This window comes from Pseudophryne corroboree, chromosome 6 (genome assembly GCF_028390025.1).
Source record: "Pseudophryne corroboree isolate aPseCor3 chromosome 6, aPseCor3.hap2, whole genome shotgun sequence".
NCBI lineage: Eukaryota > Metazoa > Chordata > Amphibia > Anura > Myobatrachidae > Pseudophryne > Pseudophryne corroboree.
This window is the reverse complement of record NC_086449.1, coordinates 191,790,426-191,811,903: the sequence shown is the minus strand read 5'-3', so window position 1 is coordinate 191,811,903 and position 21,478 is coordinate 191,790,426. Positions and strand designations below refer to the sequence as shown.

Here is a 21,478-nt window from a genome sequence, read left to right as displayed (position 1 = left end):
AGGCTGCCTGCTGCAGTCTTTTCCCCTTCCTCTGCCCCGGGGCAGAAATGAGTGGCCTTTTGCCCGCTTGCCCTTATGGGGACGAAAGGACTGAGCCTGAAAAGACGGTGTCTTTTTCTGCTGAGAGGTGACCTGGGGTAAAAAGGTGGATTTCCCAGCCGTTTCCGTGGCCACCAGGTCTGATAGACCGACCCCAAATAACTCCTCCCCTTTATACGGCAATACTTCCATATGCCGTTTGGAATCCGCATCACCTGACCACTGTCGCGTCCATAACCCTCTTCTGGCAGAAATGGACAGCGCACTTACTCTTGATGCCAGAGTGCAAATATCCCTCTGTGCATCTCGCATATATAGAAATGCATCCTTTAAATGCTCTATAGTCAATAATATACTGTCCCTGTCCAGGGTATCAATATTTTCAGTCAGGGAATCCGACCAAGCCACCCCAGCACTGCACATCCAGGCTGAGGCGATTGCTGGTCGCAGTATAACACCAGTATGTGTGTATATACTTTTTAGGATATTGTCCAGCTTCCTATCAGCTGGCTCCTTGAGGGCGGCCGTATCAGGAGACGGTAACGCCACTTGTTTTGATAAGCGTGTGAGCGCCTTATCTACCCTAGGGGGTGTTTCCCAACGCGCCCTCTCCTCTGGCGGGAAAGGGTATAATGCCAATAATTTTTTAAAAATTAGCAGTTTTTTATCGGGGGAAACCCACGCTTCATCACACACCTCATTTAATTAATCTGATTCAGGAAAAAATAAGATTTTACTTACCGATAAATCTATTTCTCGTAGTCCGTAGTGGATGCTGGGGACTCCGTCAGGACCATGGGATTAGCGGCTCCGCAGGAGACAGGGCACAAAAATAAAGCTTTAGGATCAGGTGGTGTGCACTGGCTCCTCCCCCTATGACCCTCCTCCAAGCCTCAGTTAGGATACTGTGCCCGGACGAGCGTACACAATAAGGAAGGATATTGAATCCCGGGTAAGACTCATACCAGCCACACCAATCACACCATACAACTTGTGATCTGAACCCAGTTAACAGTATGACAACGTAGGAACCTCTGAACAGACGGCTCACAACAAGAACAACCCGATTTTTTTGTAACAATAACTATGTACAAGTATTGCAGACAATCCGCACTTGGGATGGGCGCCCAGCATCCACTACGGACTACGAGAAATAGATTTATCGGTAAGTAAAATCTTATTTTCTCTAACGTCCTAGTGGATGCTGGGGACTCCGTCAGGACCATGGGGATTATACCAAAGCTCCCAAACGGGCGGGAGAGTGCGGATGACTCTGCAGCACCGAATGAGAGAACTCCAGGTCCTCTTTAGCCAGGGTATCAAATTTGTAGAATTTTACAAACGTGTTCTCCCCCGACCACGTAGCTGCTTGGCAGAGTTGTAATGCCGAGACCCCTCGGGCAGCCGCCCAGGATGAGCCCACCTTCCTTGTGGAATGGGCCTTGACAGATTTAGGCTGTGGCAGGCCTGCCACAGAATGTGCAAGTTGAATTGTGCTACAAATCCAACGAGCAATCGTCTGCTTAGAAGCAGGAGCACCCAGCTTGTTGGGTGCATACAGTATAAACAGCGAGTCAGATTTTCTGACTCCAGCCGTCCTTGAAATATATATTTTCAATGCCCTGACAACGTCCAGCAACTTGGAATCCTCCAAATCGCTAGTAGCCGCAGGCACTACAATAGGCTGGTTCAGGTGAAACGCTGACACCACCTTAGGCAGAAAATGAGGACGCGTCCGCAGTTCTGCCCTGTCTGAATGGAAAATCAGATATGGGCTTTTATACGATAAAGCCGCCAATTCTGACACTCTCCTGGCTGAAGCCAGGGCCAGTAGCATGGTTACCTTCCATGTAAGATATTTCAAATCCGCCGATTTGAGTGGCTCAAACCAATGGGATTTGAGAAAATCCAAAACTACATTAAGGTCCCACGGAGCCACTGGGGGCACAACCGGGGGCTGTATATGTAGTACTCCTTTTACAAAAGTCTGGACTTCAGGAACTGAAGCCAATTCTTTTAGGAAGAAAATCGACAGGGCCGAAATTTGAACCTTAATGGACCCCAACTTGAGGCCCATAGACAATCCTGTTTGCAGGAAATGTAGGAATCGACCCAATTGAAATTCCTCCGTGGGGGCCTTCCTGGCCTCACACCACGCAACATATTTTCTCCAAATGCGGTGATAATGTTGTGCAGTCACCTCCTTCCTGGCTTTTACCAGTGTAGGAATGACCTCTTCCGGAATGCCTTTTTCCCTTAGAATTTGGCGTTCAACCGCCATGCCGTCAAACGCAGCCGCGGTAAGTCTTGGAATAGACACGGTCCCTGCTGAAGCAGGTCCCGTCTTAGAGGTAGAGGCCACGGATCTTCCGTGAGCATCTCCTGAAGTTCCGGGTACCAAGTTCTTCTTGGCCAATCCGGAGCCACGAGTATCGTTCTTACTCCCCTTTGCCGTATGATTCTCAGTACTTTTGGTATGAGAGGCAGAGGAGGAAACACATACACTGACTGGAACACCCACGGCGTTACCAGAGCGTCCACAGCTATTGCCTGAGGGTCTCTTGACCTGGCGCAATACCTGTCCAGTTTTTTGTTGAGGCGAGACGCCATCATGTCCACCTTTGGTTTTTCCCAACGGTTCACAATCATGTGGAAGACTTCTGGATGAAGTCCCCACTCTCCCGGGTGTAGATCGTGTCTGCTGAGGAAGTCTGCTTCCCAGTTGTCCACTCCCGGAATGAACACTGCTGACAGTGCTATCACATGATCTTCCGCCCAGCGAAGAATCCTTGCAGCTTCTGCCATTGCTCTCCTGCTTCTTGTGCCGCCCTGTCTGTTTACGTGGGCGACTGCCGTGATGTTGTCCGACTGGATCAACACCGGCTGACCCTGAAGCAGGGGTTTTGCCAGGCTTAGAGCATTGTAAATCGCTCTTAGCTCCAGTATATTTATGTGAAGAAATATCTCCAGGTTTGACCATACTCCCTGGAAGTTTTTTCCCTGTGTGACCGCTCCCCAGCCTCTCAGACTGGCATCCGTGGTCACCAGGACCCAGTCCTGTATGCCGAATCTGCGGCCCTCTAACAGATGAGCACTCTGCAACCACCACAGAAGAGACACCCTTGTCCGTGGCGATAAGGTTATCCGCTGATGCATCTGCAGATGCTATCCGGACCATTTGTCCAGCAGATCCCACTGAAAAGTTCGTGCGTGGAATCTGCCGAATGGAATCGCTTCGTAAGAAGCCACCATCTTTCCCAGGACTCTTGTGCATTGATGCACAGACACTTTTCCTGGTTTTAGGAGGTTCCTGACAAGTTCGGATAACTCCTTGGCTTTCTCCTCCGGAAGAAACACCTTTTTCTGAACCGTGTCCAGAATCATTCCCAGGAACAGCAGACGTGTTGTCGGGGTCAACTGAGATTTTGGAAAATTCAGAATCCACCCGTGTTGTTGCAGCACTACTTGGGTTAGTGCTACTCCGTCCTCCAGCTGTTCTCTGGACCTTGCCCTTATCAGGAGATCGTCCAAGTAAGGGATAATTAATACGCCTCTTCTTCGCAGAAGAATCATCATTTCGGCCATTACCTTGGTAAAGACCCGAGGTGCCGTGGACAATCCAAACGGCAGCGTCTGAAACTGATAATGACAGTTTTGCACCACGAACCTGAGGTACCCTTGATGTGAAGGGCAAATTGGGACATGCAGATAAGCATCTTTTATGTCCAGGGACACCATAAAGTCCCCTTCTTCCAGATTCGCTATCACTGCTCTGAGTGACTCCATCTTGAACTTGAATTTTTGTATGTACAGGTTCAAAGATTTCAGATTTAGAATAGGTCTTACCGAGCCGTCCGGCTTCGGTACCACAAATAGTGTGGAGTAATACCCCTTTTCCTGTTGTAGGAGGGGTACCTTGACTATCACCTGCTGAGAAAACAGCTTGTGAATGGCTTCCAATACCGTCGCCCTGTCTGAGGGAGACGTTGGCAAAGCAGACTTTAGGAACCGGCGAGGGGGAGACTTCTCGAATTCCAACCTGTAACCCTGAGATACTACCTGCAGGATCCAGGGGTCCACCTGTGAGCAAGCCCACTGCGCGCTGAAATTCTTGAGTCGACCCCCCAACGCTCCTGAGTCCGCTTGTAAAGCCCCAGCGTCATGCTGAGGGCTTTGCAGAACCCGGGGCGGGCTTCTGTTCCTGGGAAGGAGCTGCTTGCTGCCCTCTCTTACCCTTTCCTCTGCCTCGGGGCAGATATGACTGTCCTTTTGCCCGCTTGTTCTTATAGGACCGAAAGGACTGCGGCTGAAAAGACGGTGTCTTTTTCTGTTGGGAGGGGGTCTGAGGTAAAAAGGTGGATTTTCCGGCAGTTGCCGTGGCCACCAGATCCGATAGACCGACGCCAAATAATTCCTCCCCTTTATACGGCAATACTTCCATATGCCGTTTGGAATCCGCATCACCTGACCACTGTCGCGTCCATAAACTTCTTCTGGCAGATATGGACATCGCACTTACTCTCGATGCCAGAGTGCAAATATCCCTCTGAGCATCTCGCATATAAAGAAAAGCATCCTTTAATTGCTCTAAAGTCAATAAAATACTGTCCCTATCCAGGGTATCAATATTTTCAGTCAGGGAATCCGACCAGACCACCCCAGCACTGCACATCCAGGCTGAGGCGATGGCTGGTCGCAGTATAACACCAGTATGTGTGTATATACTTTTTAAGGTAGTTTCCAGCCTCCTATCAGCTGGATCCTTGAGGGCGGCCGTATCAGGAGACGGTAACGCCACTTGTTTTGATAAGCGTGTGAGCGCCTTATCCACCCTAGGGGGTGTTTCCCAGCGCGCCCTAACCTCTGGCGGGAAAGGGTATAATGCCAATAACTTTTTTGAAATTAGCACTTTTCTATCTGGGTTAACCCACGCTTCATCACATACATCATTTAATTCCTCTGATTCAGGAAAAACTACAGGTAGTTTTTTCACACCCCACATAATACCCCTTTTTGTGGTACTTGCAGTATCAGAGATATGTAAAGTCTCCTTCATTGCCGTGATCATATAACGTGTGGCCCTACTGGAAAATACGTTTGTTTCTTCACCGTCGACACTAGATTCAGTGTCCGTGTCTGGGTCTGTGTCGACCGACTGAGGTAAAGGGCGTTTTACAGCCCCTGACGGTGTCTGAGACGCCTGGGCAGGTACTAACTGGTTTGCCGGCCGTCTCATGTCGTCAACTGATTTTTGTAATGTGCTGACATTATCACGTAATTCCATAAACAAAGCCATCCATTCCGGTGTCGACTCCCTGGGGGGTGACATCACCATTACCGGCAATTGCTCTGCCTCCACACCAACATCGTCCTCATACATGTCGACACACGCGTACCGACACACAGCAGACACACAGGGAATGCTCTATTGAAGACAGGACCCCACTAGCCCTTTGGGGAGACAGAGGGAGAGTTTGCCAGCACACACCCAAGCGCTATAATATATATGGGAACAACCCTATATAAGTGTTGTATCCTTATAGCAGCTTAAATATAGTAATATCGCCAAAAAAGTGCCCCCCCTCTCTGTTTTACCCTGTTTCTGTAGTGCAGTGCAGGGGAGAGTCCTGGGAGCCTTCCTCACAGCGGAGCTGAGCAGGAAAATGGCGCTGTGTGCTGAGGAGAATAAGCCCCGCCCCCTATTTCGGCGGGCTATTCTCCCGGAGTTTGTGAGATCTGGCAGGGGTTAAATACATCCATATAGCCTCAAGGGCTATATGTGATGTATTTTTAGCCATAAAAAAGGTATTATACATTGCTGCCCAGGGCGCCCCCCCCCCCAGCGCCCTGCACCCTCAGTGACCGCTGTGTGAAGTGTGCTGACAACAATGGCGCACAGCTGCAGTGCTGTGCGCTACCTCATGAAGACTGAAAAGTCTTCTGCCGCCTGTTTCTGGACCTCTTCAATCTTCGGCATCTGCAAGGGGGGTCGGCGGCGCGGCTCCGGGACCGGACTCCATGGCTGGGCCTGTGTTCGATCCCTCTGGAGCTAATGGTGTCCAGTAGCCTAAGAAGCCAATCCATCCTGCACGCAGGTGAGTTCACTTCTCTCCCCTAAGTCCCTCGATGCAGTGAGCCTGTTGCCAGCAGGACTCACTGAAAATAAAAAACCTAAAAACTTTTTCTAAGCAGCTCTTTAGGAGAGCCACCTAGATTGCACCCTGCTCGGACGGGCACAAAAACCTAACTGAGGCTTGGAGGAGGGTCATAGGGGGAGGAGCCAGTGCACACCACCTGATCCTAAAGCTCTATTTTTGTGCCCTGTCTCCTGCGGAGCCGCTAATCCCATGGTCCTGACGGAGTCCCCAGCATCCACTAGGACGTTAGAGAAACTACGGGTAGTTTTTTCACACCCCACATAATACCCTTTTTTGTGGTACTTGTAGTATCAGAAATGTTCAAAACCTCCTTCATTGCCGTGATCATGTAACAGGTGGCCCTACTGGAAATCACGTTTGTTTCCTCACCGTCGACACTGGAGTCAGTGTCCGTGTCTGGGTCTGTGTCGACCATCTGAGGTAACGGGCGCTTTAGAGCCCCTGACGGTGTTTGAGACGCCTGGACAGGTACTAACTGATTTTCCGGCTGTCTCATGTCTTCAACAGTCTTTTGTAAAGTGCTGACGCTATCACGTAATTCCTTCCATAAGACCATCCAGTCAGGTGTCGACTCCCTAGGGGGTGACATCACTATTACAGGCAATTGCTCCGCATCCATACCATTTTCCTCCTCATACATGTCGACACAAACGTACCGACACACAGCACACACACAGGGAATGCTCTGATAGAGGACAGGACCCCACTAGCCCTTTGGGGAGACAGAGGGAGAGTTTGCCAGCACACACCAGAGCGCTATATATATACAGGGATAACCTTATATAAGTGTATTTCCCTTATATAGCTGCTGTATTGATTAATCTGCCAAATTAGTGCCCCCCCTCTCTTGTTTTACCCTGTTTCTGTAGTGCAGGACTGCAGGGGAGAGTCAGGGAGACGTCCTTCCAGCGGAGCTGTGAGGGAAAATGGCGCTTGTGTGCTGAGAAGATAGGCTCCGCCCCCTTCTCGGCGGCCTTTCTCCCGCTTTTTTAAGGAAAACTGGCAGGGGTTAAATGCATCCATATAGCCCAGGAGCTATATGTGATGTATTTTTTGCCATCTAAGGTGTTTTTATTGCGTCTCAGGGCGCCCCCCCCCCAGCGCCCTGCACCCTCAGTGACCGGAGTGAGAAGTTTGCTGAGAGCAATGGCGCACAGCTGCGGTGCGGCTCTGGGACCCATCCATGGCTGGGCCTGTGATCGGTCCCTCTGGAGCTAATGTCCAGTAGCCTAAGAAGCCCAATCCACTCTGCACGCAGGTGAGTTCGCTTCTTCTCCCCTTAGTCCCTCGGTGCAGTGAGCCTGTTGCCAGCAGGACTCACTGAAAATAAAAAAAAACCTAACTTAAACTTTTACTCTAAGCAGCTCAGGAGAGCCACCTAGTATGCACCCTTCTCGTTCGGGCACAAAAATCTAACTGAGGCTTGGAGGAGGGTCATAGGGGGAGGAGCCAGTGCACACCAGGTAGTCCTAAAGCTTTTACTTTTGTGCCCAGTCTCCTGCGGAGCCGCTATTCCCCATGGTCCTGACGGAGTCCCAGCATCCACAAGGACGTCAGAGAAACTGGGGTTCCATTTAGTACCATGGGGATGTACCAAAGCTCCCAAACCGGGTGGGAGAGTGCTTAGGTTCCTGCAGAACTGATTGACCAAACTGAAGGTCCTCAGAGGCCAAAGTATCAAACTTGTAGACAGACGGATCCTCTGGTGTATGTAAAGATGTGATCCGGACCATTTGTCCAACAGATCGAGCTGGAAGGGTCTTGCGTGAAACCTTCCATATTGAATCGCCTCGTAAGGGCCCACCATTTTCCCTAGTAGTCGAATGCATAGATGCACCGATATCCGCGTTGGCTTCAGGACATCCCGAACCATCGACTGGATTACCAATGCCTTTTCCAATGGAAGGAACACTTTCTGCGACTCCGTGTCCAATATCATTCCCAGGAATGGGAGCCTCTGTGTTGGCTCTAGGTGAGATTTCTGAAGGTTCAGAATCCACCCTTGAACCTGGAGAAGTTTGGTTGAGAGGCCAATGCTGTCCAGCAACCTCTCCTTGGACGGCGCCTTTATCAGAAGATCGTCCAGGTACGGAATTATGTTCACTCCCTGCTTGCGAAGGAGAAACATCATCTCTGCCATTACTTTGGTGAATACCCTCGGTGCCGTGGAAAGACCAAATGGTAGGGCCTGGAACTGGTTGTGACAGTCCTGTAGTACAAACTGTAGATAAGCCTGATGAGGCGGCCAGATCGGAATGTGAAGGTACGCATCCTTTATATCCAGAGACACAAGGAATTCCCCTTCCTCCAGACCTGAGATCACCACTCTCAGAGACTCCATCTTGAACTTGAACACTTTTAAGAACGGATTCAAGGACTTGAGGTTTAGAATTGGTCGCACAGAACCGTCCGGTTTCGGTACTACAAACAAGTTGGAATAGTATCCCTTGTTGTGCAGATGAGGTGGAACTGGAACAATTACTTGAGTCTGTACCAGTTTTTGGATGGCCTGCTGTAAAGTTATACTTGCCTCTTGAGAAGCAAGCACCCCCCTCTCTGTCTGCTGTTTGTTTGTGACCCCTCCCCCTTTCTAGCACCTGATATATAATTATCTCCAGGAATGATTGAGCAACTGCCACTGTTTGTTTGTTTGCTCTTGTGAAGCTGGTAAGCCTGATTTGAAGAATCTGTGAGGTGGGAGGTCTTGGAACTCCAGTTTGTATCCCTGGGAAATAAGATCTATGACCCAGGGATCCCGGCACGAACTTGACCAGATGTGACTGAAGAATTTTAGTTGGGCTCCCACCTGACAGCCCTCCAGGCCTGGCGGTCCACCATCATGCTGAAGGCTTTGAGGAAGCAGAGCCTGAGCTCTGTTCCTGAGCACATGCAAATGCTGGTTTGCGTGGTTTACCTCTTGCACCTCTGGAAGACGTAGAAGCGCCTCTGGATTTTCCCTTAAACTTGGCTGTCCGAAAGGACTGTAAATTTGAAGCTGAATAAGCTTTCCTGGCTGTGGGAGCTGCGGAAGGAAGATACGTAGACTTACCCGCAGTAGCTCTGGAGATCCATTTGTCTAGTTCATCTCCAAACAAGGCCTCTCCTGTGAATGGCAGGCCTTCCACGCCTTTCCTGGAGTCCGCATCAGCAGTCCACTGGCGTAGCCACAAGCCCCTGCGTGCTGACACTGCCATAGCGGTGGTGCGTGCATTAAGCAAACCAATCTATTTTATGGCCTCCACCATAAAGTTCGCAGAGTCCTGTATATGCTGCAGGAGTAAAACAACATCCCTCCTAGACAAGAAATCTAACCCCTCAATTAGGTTACCTGACCATTTAGCAATGGCTTTTGTGATCCACGCACATGCAATAGTGGGTCTTTGGGCCACCCCAGCAGCTGTGTACAATGATTTGAGTGTAGTCTCAATTTTACGATCGGCCGTATCTTTTAGGGAGGCTGCACCAGGGACAGGTAATACAATTTTACGTGACAGCCTAGAGACTGATGCGTCCACTATCGGTGGATTTTCCCATTTTTTCCTATCCTCTAGGGGAAAAGGAACAGATGAGAGCAACCTTATAGGGATTTGAAATTTCTTAACAGGATTAACCCACGGTTCTTCAAACAGGGTACAGGTTGAGTATCCCATATCCAAATATTCCGAAATACGGAATATTCCGAAATACGGACTTTTTTGAGTGAGAGTGAGATAGTGAAACCTTTGTTTTTTGATGGCTCAATGTACACAAACATTGTTTAATACACAAAGTTATTAAAAATATTGTATTAAATGTCCTTCAGGCTGTGTGTATAAGGTGTATATGAAACATAAATTAATTGTATGAATGTAGACACACTTTGTTTAATGCACAAAGTTATATAAAATATTGGCTAAAATTACCTTCAGGCTGTGTGTATAGGGTGTATATGTAACATAAATGCATTCTGTGCTTAGATTTAGGTCCCATCACCATGATATCTCAATATAGTACGCAATTATTCCAAAATACGGAAAAATAAGATTTTACTTACCGATAAATCTATTTCTCATAGTCCGTAGTGGATGCTGGGGACTCCGTCAGGACCATAAGGAATAGCGGCTCCGCAGGAGACAGGGCACAAAAGCAAGCTTTTAGGATCACATGGTGTGTACTGGCTCCTCCCCCTATGACCCTCCTCCAAGCCTCAGTTAGGTACTGTGCCCGGACGAGCGTACACAATAAGGAAGGATCATGAATCCCGGGTAAGACTCATACCAGCCACACCAATCACACCGTACAACTTGTGATTTGAACCCAGTTAACAGTATGATAACAATGAAGTAGCCTCTAAAAAAGATGGCTCACAACAATAATAACCCGATTTTTTTGTAACAATAACTATGTACAAGTAATGCAGACAATCCGCACTTGGGATGGGCGCCCAGCATCCACTACGGACTATGAGAAATAGATTTATCGGTAAGTAAAATCTTATTTTCTCTAACGTCCTAGTGGATGCTGGGGACTCCGTCAGGACCATGGGGATTATACCAAAGCTCCCAAACGGGCGGGAGAGTGCGGATGACTCTGCAGCACCGAATGAGAGAACTCCAGGTCCTCCTCAGCCAGGGTATCAAATTTGTAGAATTTAGCAAACGTGTTTGCCCCTGACCAAGTAGCTGCTCGGCAAAGTTGTAAAGCCGAGACCCCTCGGGCAGCCGCCCAAGATGAGCCCACCTTCCTTGTGGAATGGGCATTTACAGATTTTGGCTGTGGCAGGCCTGCCACAGAATGTGCAAGCTGAATTGTACTACAAATCCAACGAGCAATAGTCTGCTTAGAAGCAGGAGCACCCAGCTTTTTGGGTGCCTTCAATATAAACAGCAAGTCAGACTTTCTGACTCCAGCCGTCCTGGAATTATATATATATATATATATATTTTCAGGGCCCTGACAACGTCTAGCAACTTGGAGTCCTCCAAGTCCCTAGTAGCCGCAGGCACCACAATAGGTTGTTTCAGGTGAAACGCTGACACCACCTTAGGAAGAAACTGGGGACGAGTCCGCAGTTCTGCCCTGTCCCGAATGGAAAATCAAATATGGGCTTTTGTAAGACAAAGCCGCCAATTTTGACAATCGCCTGGCCGAGGCCAGGGCCAACAGCATGGTCACTTTACATGTGAGATATTTCAAATCCACAGATTTGAGTGGTTCAAACCAATATGATTTGAGGAATCCCAACACTACGTTGAGATCCCACGGTGCCACTGGAGGCACACAAGGGCTGTATATGCAATACTCCCTTGACAAACGTCTGGACTTCAGGAACTGAAGCCAATTCTTTCTGGAAGAAAATCTATAGGGCCGAAACTTGAACCTTAATGGACCCCAATTTGAGGCTCATAGACACTCCTGTTTGCAGGAAGTGCAGAAATCGACCTAGTTGAAATTTTTTCGTGGGGCCTTCCTGGCCTCACCCACGCAACATATTTTTACCACATGTGGTGATAACGTTGTGCGGTCACCTCCTTCCTGGCTTTGACCAGGGTAGGTATGACCTCTTCCGGAATGCCTTTTCCCTTAGGATCCGGCGTTCAAACCGCCATGCCGTCAAACGCAGTCGCGGTAAGTCTTGGAACAGACAAGGTCCCTGCTGGAGCAGGTCCTTTCTTAAAGGCCGATGCCACGGTTCCTCTTGGAACAGACATGGTACTTGCTGAAAGCAAATCCCTTCTTAGCTCCCGAGGCCATTAGTCCTCTGTGAGCATCTCTTGAAGTTCCGGTTACCAAGTCCCTCTTGGCCAATCCGGAGCCACGAGTATAGTTCTTACTCCTCTATTCTTATAATTCTCAATACCTTGGTTATGAGAAGCAGAGGAGGGAACACATACACCGACTGTTACACCCACGGTGTTACCAGGACGTCCACAGCTATCGCCTGAAGGTCTCGTGACCTGGCGCAATACCTGTCCCATTTTTTGTTCGGGCGGGACGCCATCATGTCCACCTTTGGTCTTTCCCAACGGTTCACAATCATGCGGAAAACTTCCCGATGAAGTTGCCACTCTCCCGGGTGGAGGTCGTGCCTGCTGAGGAAGTCTGCTTCCCAGTCGTCCACTCCCGGAATGAACACTGCTGACAGTGCTATCACATGATTTTCCGCCTAGCGAAAAATCCTTGCAGTTTTGCCACTGCCCTCCTGCTTCTTGTGCCGCCCTTTCTGTTTACGTGGGCGACTGCCGTGATGTTATCCCACTGGATCAATACCGGCTGACCTTGAAGCAGAGGTCTTGCTAAGCTTAGAGCATTATAAATTTGCTCTTAGCTCCAGTATATTTATGTGGAGAGAATTCTCCAGACTTGATCACACTCCTTGTGTGACTGCTCCCCAGCCTCTCAGGCTGGCCTCCGTGGTCACGAGCATCCAATCCTGAATGCCGAATCTGCGGCCCTCTAGAAGATGAGCACTCTGTAATCACCACAGGAGAGACACCCTTGTCCTTGGATATAGGGTTATCCGCTGATGCATCTGAAGATGCGATCCGGACCATTTGTCCAGCAGATCCCACTGAAGAGTTCTTGCGTGAAATCTGCCGAATGGAAGCGCTTCGTAATAAGCCACCATTTTTACCAGGACTCTTGTGCAATGATGCACTGACACTTTTCCTGGTTTTAGGAGGATCCCGATTAGCTCGGATAACTCCCTGGCTTTCTCCTCTGGGAGAAACACCTTTTCCTGGACTGTGTCCAGAATCATCCCTAGGACCAGCAGACGTGTCGTCGGAACAACTGCGGTTTTGGAATATTTAGAATCCACCCGTGCTGTCGTAGAACTACTTGAGATAGTGCTACTCCGACCTCCAACTGTTCTCTGGACCTTGTTCTTATCAGGAGGTCGTCCATTTTCTTTGAAGACGAATCCTCCTTTCGGTCATTACCTTGGTAAGGACCCGGGGTGCCTTGGACAATCCAACGGCATAGTCTTGAAACTGATAGTGACAGTTCTGTACCACGAACCTGAGGTACCCTTGGTGAGAAAAGGCAAATTTTGGGACATGGAGGTAAGCATCCCTGATGTCCCGGGACACCATATAGTCCCCTTGTTCTTTGCTATCACTGCTCTAAGTGACTCCATCTGGATTTGAACCCTTGTAAGTGTTCAAATTTTTCAGATTTAGAATAGGTCTCACCTAGCCTTCAGTACCACCATATAGTGTGGAGTAATACCCCTTTCCTTGTTGTCGGAGGGGTAATTTTATTATCACCTGCTGGGAATACAGCTTGTGAATTGTTTTCAATACTGCCTCCCTGTCGGAGGGAGACATTGGTACAGCAGACTACAGGAACCTGCGAGGGGGGAAACCTCTCGACATTCCAATCTGTACCCCTTGGATACTACTTGTAGGATCCAGGGGTCCTGTACGGTCCCAGCGTCATGCTGAGAACTTGGTAGAAGCGGTGGAGGGCTTCTGTTCCTGGGAATGGGCTGCCTGCTGCAGTCTTCTTCCCTTTCCTCTATCCCTGGGCAGATATGACTCTTATAGGGACGAAAGGACTGAGGCTGAAAAGACGGTGTCTTTTTCTGCAGAGATGTGACTTAGGGTAAAAAACGGTGGATTTTCCAGCAGTTGCCCTGGCCACCAGGTCCCATGGACCGACCCCAAATAACTCCTCCCCTTTATACGGCAATACATCTTTGTGCCGTTTGGAATCTGCATCACCTGACCACTGTCGTGTCCATAAACATCTTCTTGCAGATATGGACATCGCATTTACTCTTGATGCCAGAGTGCAAATATCCCTCTGCGCATCTCGCATATATAGAAATGCATCCTTTAAATGCTCTATAGTCAATAAAATACTGTCCCTGTCAAAGGTATCAATATTTTTAGTCAGGGAATCTGACCAAGCCACCTCAGCTCTGCACATCCAGGCTGAGGCGATCGCTGGTCGCAGTATAACACCAGCATGTGTGTGTATACTTTTTAGGATATTTTTCAGCCTCCTATCAGCTGGCTCCTTAAGTACGGCCCTATCCGTAGATGGTACCGCCACTTGTTCTGATAAGCGTGTGAGCGCCTTATCCACCCTGAGGGGTGTTTCCCACCGCGCCTTAACTTCTGGCGGGAAAAGGTATACCGCCAATAATTTTCTATCGGGGGAAACCCACGCATCATCACACACTTCATTTAATTTATCTGATTCAGGAAAAACTACAGGTAGTTTTTTCACCTCACACATAATACCCTTTTTTGTGGTACTTGGAGTATCAGAAATATGTAACACCTCCTTCATTGCCCTTAACGTGTGGCCCTAAAAGAAAATACGTTTGTTTCTTCACCGTCGACACTGAAATCAGTGTCCGTGTCTGGGTCTGTGTCGACCGACTGAGGTAAATGGGCATTTTACAGCCCCTGACGGTGTTTGAGACGCCTGGACAGATACTAATTTGTTCGCCGGCCCTCTCATGTCGTCAACCGGCTTGCAGCGTGTTGACATTGTCACGTAATTTCCATAAATAAGCCATCCATTCCGGTGTCGACTCCCTAGAGAGTGACATCACCATTACAGGCAATTTGCTCCGCCTCCTCACCAATATTTTCCTCATACATGTCGACACACACGTACCGACATACAGCACACACATAGGGAATGCTCTGATAGAGGACAGGACCCACTAGCCCTTTGGGGAGACAGAGGGAGAGTTTGCCAGCACACACCAAAACGCTATAATTATCCAGGGACAACCTTTATATAAGTGTTCCTCCCTTATAGCATTTTAATATATATACATATCGCCAAATCAGTGCCCCCCCTCTCTGTTTTAACCCTGTTTCTGTAGTGCAGTGCAGGGGAGAGCATGGGAGCCTTCCCACCAGCCTTTCTGTGAGGGAAAATGGCGCTGTGTGCTGAGGAGAATAGGCCCCGCCCCCTTTCCGGCGGGCTTCTTCTCCGGAGTTTTAGATATCTGGCAGGGGTTAAATACATCCATATAGCCTCAAGGGCTATATGTGATGTATTTTTCGCCATACAGGTATTATACATTGCTGCCCAGGGCACCCCCCCCCCCAGCGCCCTGCACCCTCCGTGACCGCTGTGTGAAGTGTGCTGACAACAATGGCGCACAGCTGCAGTGCTGTGCGCTACCTGATGAAGACTGAGAGTCTTCTGCCGCCTGGTTCCGGACCTCTTCATCTTCAGCGTCTGCAAGGGGGGGGCGGCGGCGCGGCTCCGGGACGAACCCCAGGGCGAGCCCTGTGTTCCGACTCCCTCTGGAGCTATGTCCAGTAGCCTAAGAATCCAATCCATCCTGCACGACGCAGGTGAGTTGAAAATCTCTCCCCTAAGTCCCTCGATGCAGTGAGCCTGTTGTCAGCAGGACTCACTGAAAATAAAGAACCTAAAAACTTTTTCTAAGTAACTCTTTAAGAGAGCCACCTAGATTGCACCCTTCTCGGCCGGGCACAAAAACCTAACTGAGGCTTGGAGGAGGGTCATAGGGGGAGGAGCCAGTACACACCATGTGATCCTAAAAGCTTGCTTTTGTGCCCTGTCTCCTGCGGAGCCGCTATTCCCCATGGTCCTGACGGAGTCCCCAGCATCCACTAGGACGTTAGAGAAAATCCGATATCCAAAATACCTCTGGTCCCAAGCATTTTGGATAAGGGATACTCAACCTGTATTAAATTCCTTTGACGCAGGAAAAGTGACTTCTTTTTTACATTAAAATAAAATTCCTCACACTCCTCTGACACCTTATCAGGAATTTGCAGAACATCTCTGATAGCCTCTATAAGAGCCACTATTCACTGTGACAGAGTAGCATCCCCCCCACCCCCCTCCAAATCCACCTCACCCTCCTCCATGTCTGACCCGTCAGACTGCAAGATATAGGCCAGAGATCGTTTTGGGGGAAAAATTGGAGGGGAATGAGACGCTGCTTTGGGGACGGAGTCTCTATTCATAAACTCATCCACAGTCTTTCTTAAGTATTGCGTCTCTTTCTCATTTCTATTTGAGATCATTCCCTTAATGGAAGTAACCTAATCCGGTTCAGCCCCGCTATTCTGGGAAGGTGCACTGCCCTGAGTACCCAGTAGTAAACCCCCTGGTGAAGAGGAACACTCCGCTGTACAAGAAACACACACTTTGCCTGACATAATGTAAATGTGACAGCGTGCACACACACACACACACACAGGAAAAGGTTAAGCACAATTAACCCACAAAGAGCCCTTCAGGGAGACACAGAGTTATTTGGAGCCAGCCCCCACCGCACCCTTATCGCTAATGCCAAGCTTAGCCAGGTCGCAGACTAAGTACCCTGATAGGGGACTTAGTACACTAAAATTTGCTCCCCCCCTGCTATGACCCCCTGGTACTGCTGAGGTAATCTGGAGTCTCTCTGGAGGAACTGCGCATCCCTGTCAGTCAGCGTCTGTGTCCACTGCAGAGGGAAAATGGCGCTGGTGAGCTGCTGGATCCTCTCATAGTGAAAGCCCCGCCCCTTCAATGGCGCGCGGTCTTCCCGCTTTTTTTATACTGGCTGAGGTAATCTGGTGCTTAAAATTGAGAGAAATCCGTTTTAAGGCTATTTTTTTGCCAGTGTGAATACTGTGCACAGTGTAATGAGACGCAGCTGTGTACTGTGTCTGGAGACGCATTCCGCCCCGGTTAGAAGCCGTGCGTCTCTGTACCCTCATGCCGCCATAATGGCTGGCGACCCGCTAGTCGGGATGCCGGCTTAGTACTCACCACTCTTCTTTCTTCTGGCTCTGTTAGGGGTGGCGGCGTGCTGCGGGAATGTACGATCACAGTGGTGAGGCTTGCGAATAGTTCCCTCAGGAGCTCAGTGTCCTGTCAGCGGGGAACGGGACCATTAACCCTTCAAGAGGTTGGGCCGTCCCCCCCTTCCTAAGTCCCACTAAGCAGGCAGGCTGGTGCCAACCAGCCCTGCCTGAAAATAACAAACATACTGTATAAAATAAATGCAGAAAACTCTTCAGGAGCTTCCATAAGCGTGACCGACTCCTCCGGGCACATTTTCTAAACTGTCCAGTAGGAGGGGCATAGAGAGGAGCCAGCCCACACTATCAAATTCTTAAAGTGCCCATGGCTCCTAGTAGACGCGTCTATACCCATGGTACTAAATGGACCCCAGTATCCTCTAGGACGTAAGAGAAAATAACTGAAGCGACCTCTTAGTGTGCCTTGAGGACAGTGGTTGGGTACCCCTGCCCTAGAGAAAAGCAGGAGCTTTAAAGTCCAACCTGACCCTACCACCCAGGCTCTAAGCAGTGACCAGCCAGCAGCTTGAGTCACATCTCCATGGTACGTACTGTAGGTGCTGATTTAGAAGTGCATGCTGTAACACAGCGGCTGTGAATTTGTACACGGCGTGGCTGTGCTTTACTACGCTTAAATTGCAGGTGGCGTCTTAAGAAAATAAACACCCACTGCAGGATTGTCTGCTCTCCTGCTGCATCCAAAGACACCGCAGCGTGAATATCGGCCATCGGAGTAATTCTCAGATTACGCAGGATGTCCGTGGATATCACATTGCTGGAGCAAGCAGCCACTGGCTTCAGTATGCCCAGAAAATGGGGCCAACACTCCACGTTTTTGGGAACACTGCCTGTTACCGCCCCCAAACACCAGCAGCATGTCAATCAAGCTGCGGCATTTGGGGCACTGTGATCAACATTGCAGTCCCAGATCTGAACATGCGCATCGGTAAATTGCAAAAAATAAATTGCCACAGCATCCACCTCTGAATCAGCCCCTCTGATACCTGTCTGAGATACGTTTCATAAACCAAAGAGAGGAAGTATTCCCTATTATGGGCACACACGGACAATTGTATGTAAAATTTACTTCAAATCAAATATCGATTAGATAGGTGACCACTAACTATAAAATATAACTTTTATTAATGTTCTATATAAGGAAGGTTTGCAAAATATAGTGCAAGTGAGAATAGTGTGTAAATAAATGACAAGTGAATTAAAATGCTAGACCACTGTTGTTGATAGAATTTCCAGATTGTAACTAATTATTTGCAATATAAACTCCTTCCTATCCCAAATCAGACACAATTGTATCGTTGTGAATTATTTGTAGCAATTATGTGTGTTATGTCTGTGGTTTAGTTCAAACTTATGGGCCCTACAGACTGGTTGATACCAGTGAAAGATATGAACGATCGCGTTCATTAATGAACGAGATATTATTCATATCTTTCAGTGTGTAGGCACCAGCGATGAACGATGCGCGGCCCCGCGCTCGTTCATTGCTGGTGTCGGCTCGTATAAACATGCAGACCAATATGGCCAATCTCGTCCAGATTTGCATGCAGTGCTATGGAGCCTGGTGAAGGTGGAGTGAAGAAACTTCACTCCCCCCGTCAGCTCCCCTCCAGCCGCCAGGTCGCCCATTTCCGCCGTCGGGCAGCTCGGTGGCATGTCGCTATGTGTGTAGGGCCCATAAGTGTTGTTCTCCAGGTCTCATTGGCATTATACATTAAAGCTCTCTCTATGCGGGCAGCGTGCGCATCACTGCCTAATCAGGCGCTAGCAATTGTTTATGAGACCTAGTTTTATGAGTAACCAGTATAAATTATTATTGAAACCACCGGACATTTATCTCTCATTTCTCTTATATAAATCACTGTTATTTAATGTCAAACTCACTAATGATATAGCAGTCCTGATTTATGCTGCCAATTGCGTCTACATACATAGTATACCATATGTGAGTAAACTGATGTGATTATTCAATAGGTGAGTGTTAATACCCCTATTATTTATATAATGATATCCAAATACTAAGATATAGGAATTCCTATCTGGTGTGTGTATAACACTTTCGCTAAGATTTCATATTAGGAAATCCCATCTATAAATGCAGCAATATACCAGGATCCATTACCCAATTTATTTAACTGAGTCAGAGTTTTTACACATGGGTTTAAATGGACTCAAAACATCACTCCATGACACGTTTGCCTGGAAGGTACTTGGAAATCATTACTTTTTAGTACATATATGGGGCATCGGTCCACACTGACTGTTTAACCACAGGTGTCTCTAATAAGCGCGTCTCAGCGTTCTCAACCGCTTCTCCGTACAGGAGCTAGAAACTCCACATTGGACCGCGTCCTCACTAGTAATGCTGTCTCCGGCTAAGTATTCCTGTCTGCGGTCACAGCTCCCTATTAGTCCATGGTACGTATTGTAGGTGCTGATTTAGAGTGTATGCTGTAACACAACTGCTGTGACTTTGTAAACGGTGCGGCTGTGCTAAATTAGGCTTAAATTGCAGGAAGCGTCTTAAGAAAATAAACACCCACTGCAGGCTTGTCTGCTCTGCTGCTGCATCTAAAGACACAGCAGCGTGAATATTGGACATCGGAGTCATTCTCAGATTACTCAGGATGTCCATGGATATCACTTTGCTGGAGCCAGCGAAGCTCCATCTAATGAAACAGTCACTGGCTTCAGAATGCCCAGAAAATTGGGCCAACACTCCCCCGTTTTTGGGAACACTGCCTGTTGCCGCCCCCAAACACCAGCAGCACGTCAATCATGCTGCGGCATTTGGGGCACTGTGGTCAACATCGCAGTCCCAGATCTGAACATGCGCATCAGCAAATTGCAAAAAATAAATTGCCACAGCATTCATCTCTGAATCAGCCCCTCTGATACCTGTCTAAGCGACCTAAGGGGCATCTCCAGCTTAATATGCCTCCTGTCCCTCAAGACCGCAGCACAGAATCGGAATGATGGTGGGCTGAAATAGTCACGCTATGGGAGCATCCACCCTAGACAGCAGTTCCCATTATTCCATATCCTCACAGGGGATATAATAGTTTCCAGCTTATGCGAGACTGGAACCTTCTTTCAGGCCTGGCCCACACTACGCAAACTAGCTAACCCAGGTAAGAAGAAACATCCTGGGACTGATTCTACGTTGGAAGCATGGCAAAAAAAAAGCAACCGTGTACTAGGGACTGGAATTGGGACTGGTTAACATTAACTGGATCTTGCCACTGATGGCTGATATGCAATGATGTGTTTTTAAAAAATTTTATTTGCTGCCCTTGGCACAGGGATACGGAGCTTAGCACCACCATCTGCCATTCCACTGTGCCCCTCCCCTTTCAATGACTGGCCCTTTGCCTGCCATCCAAAAGGTGCAAAACATGTATCGTTCCCTGTCAACTGGGTCATGCTATCGATGGTCATTATAACAGGACTGATTGGCATTTTGTAAAATAACACTGACAAGATTTCCATATTACAGGCATCTCTTTACCTTTTTCAGTTTGTTTAACTTTGGTAAGTTTGCGACAGAGGTGAGGCAGACGTTTATTGTGCTCAGAAATTCCAGTTCTTCAAATTCATCTGTCAGCCCTTCTATTTTTCCTTCCTTTGATAGGCAGTTATCCAAGACCAGCTCTTTCACCTGAAAACAAATACAATACAGTTGTATCATGTGAAAAACGAGTGTGCACAAAACTGATTTTGTCACTATACTATAAGTCCATAGGCAGCACACAGCGAGACTGAATGTCATTATAAGGGGTTGGGTATGTGTAACCGGCGGTCACCATACTGACGCCAGGATCCCAGTTTCGAGATGGCCATCGGTGGGGGGGGGGCGCGAGTGCAACGAAGCCCCTCGCGGGCTCGCCACAGGTTTTATTCCCACTCTATGGTGGTCATTCTGAGTTGTTCGCTCGGTAATTTTCTTCGCATCGCATCGATTTTCCGCTATTTGCGCATGCGCAATGTTCGCACTGCGACTGCGCCAAGTAAATTTGCTATGTAGATTGGTATTTTACTCACGGCATTACAAGGTTTTTTCTTCGTTCTGGAGATCGGAGTGTGATTGACAGGTAGTGGGTGTTTCTGGGCAGAAACTGGCCGTTTTATGGGAGTGTTTGAAAAAACGCTACCGTTTCTGGGAAAAACGGAGGAGTGTCTGGGCGAACGCTGGGTGTGTTTGTGACGTCAAACCAGGAACGACAAGCACTGAACTGATCGCACTGGAAGAGTAAGTCTCGAGCTACTCAGAAACTGCACAGAGAAGTCTTTTCGCAATATTGCGAATCTTTCGTTCGCAATTTTGATAAGCTAAGATTCACTCCCAGTAGGCGGCGGCTTAGCGTGTGCAATGCTGCTAAAAGCAGCTTACGAGCGAACAACTCGGAATGACCACCTATGGGTGTCGTGTACACCCATGAGTGGGAATAGTCCCCGTTAGTGGGCATGCCGACTATCAGGATTGTTAGGGGGCGG

At 48.5% G+C, this 21,478-nt stretch overlaps 1 protein-coding gene across 4 annotated transcripts in view; it reads right to left on the bottom strand.

Moving 5' to 3' along the window:
- Positions 1–21,478, bottom strand: part of ANP32A (acidic nuclear phosphoprotein 32 family member A) — a 98,811-nt gene that overhangs the window by 22,822 nt on the left and 54,511 nt on the right. For all 4 annotated transcript variants that reach the window (XM_063925531.1, XM_063925528.1, XM_063925532.1 and 1 more), the window contains exon 2: positions 20,493–20,642. In XM_063925531.1, coding sequence (XP_063781601.1) covers positions 20,493–20,642 — 150 coding nt within the window. The remainder of the gene's footprint in view (positions 1–20,492; positions 20,643–21,478) is intronic.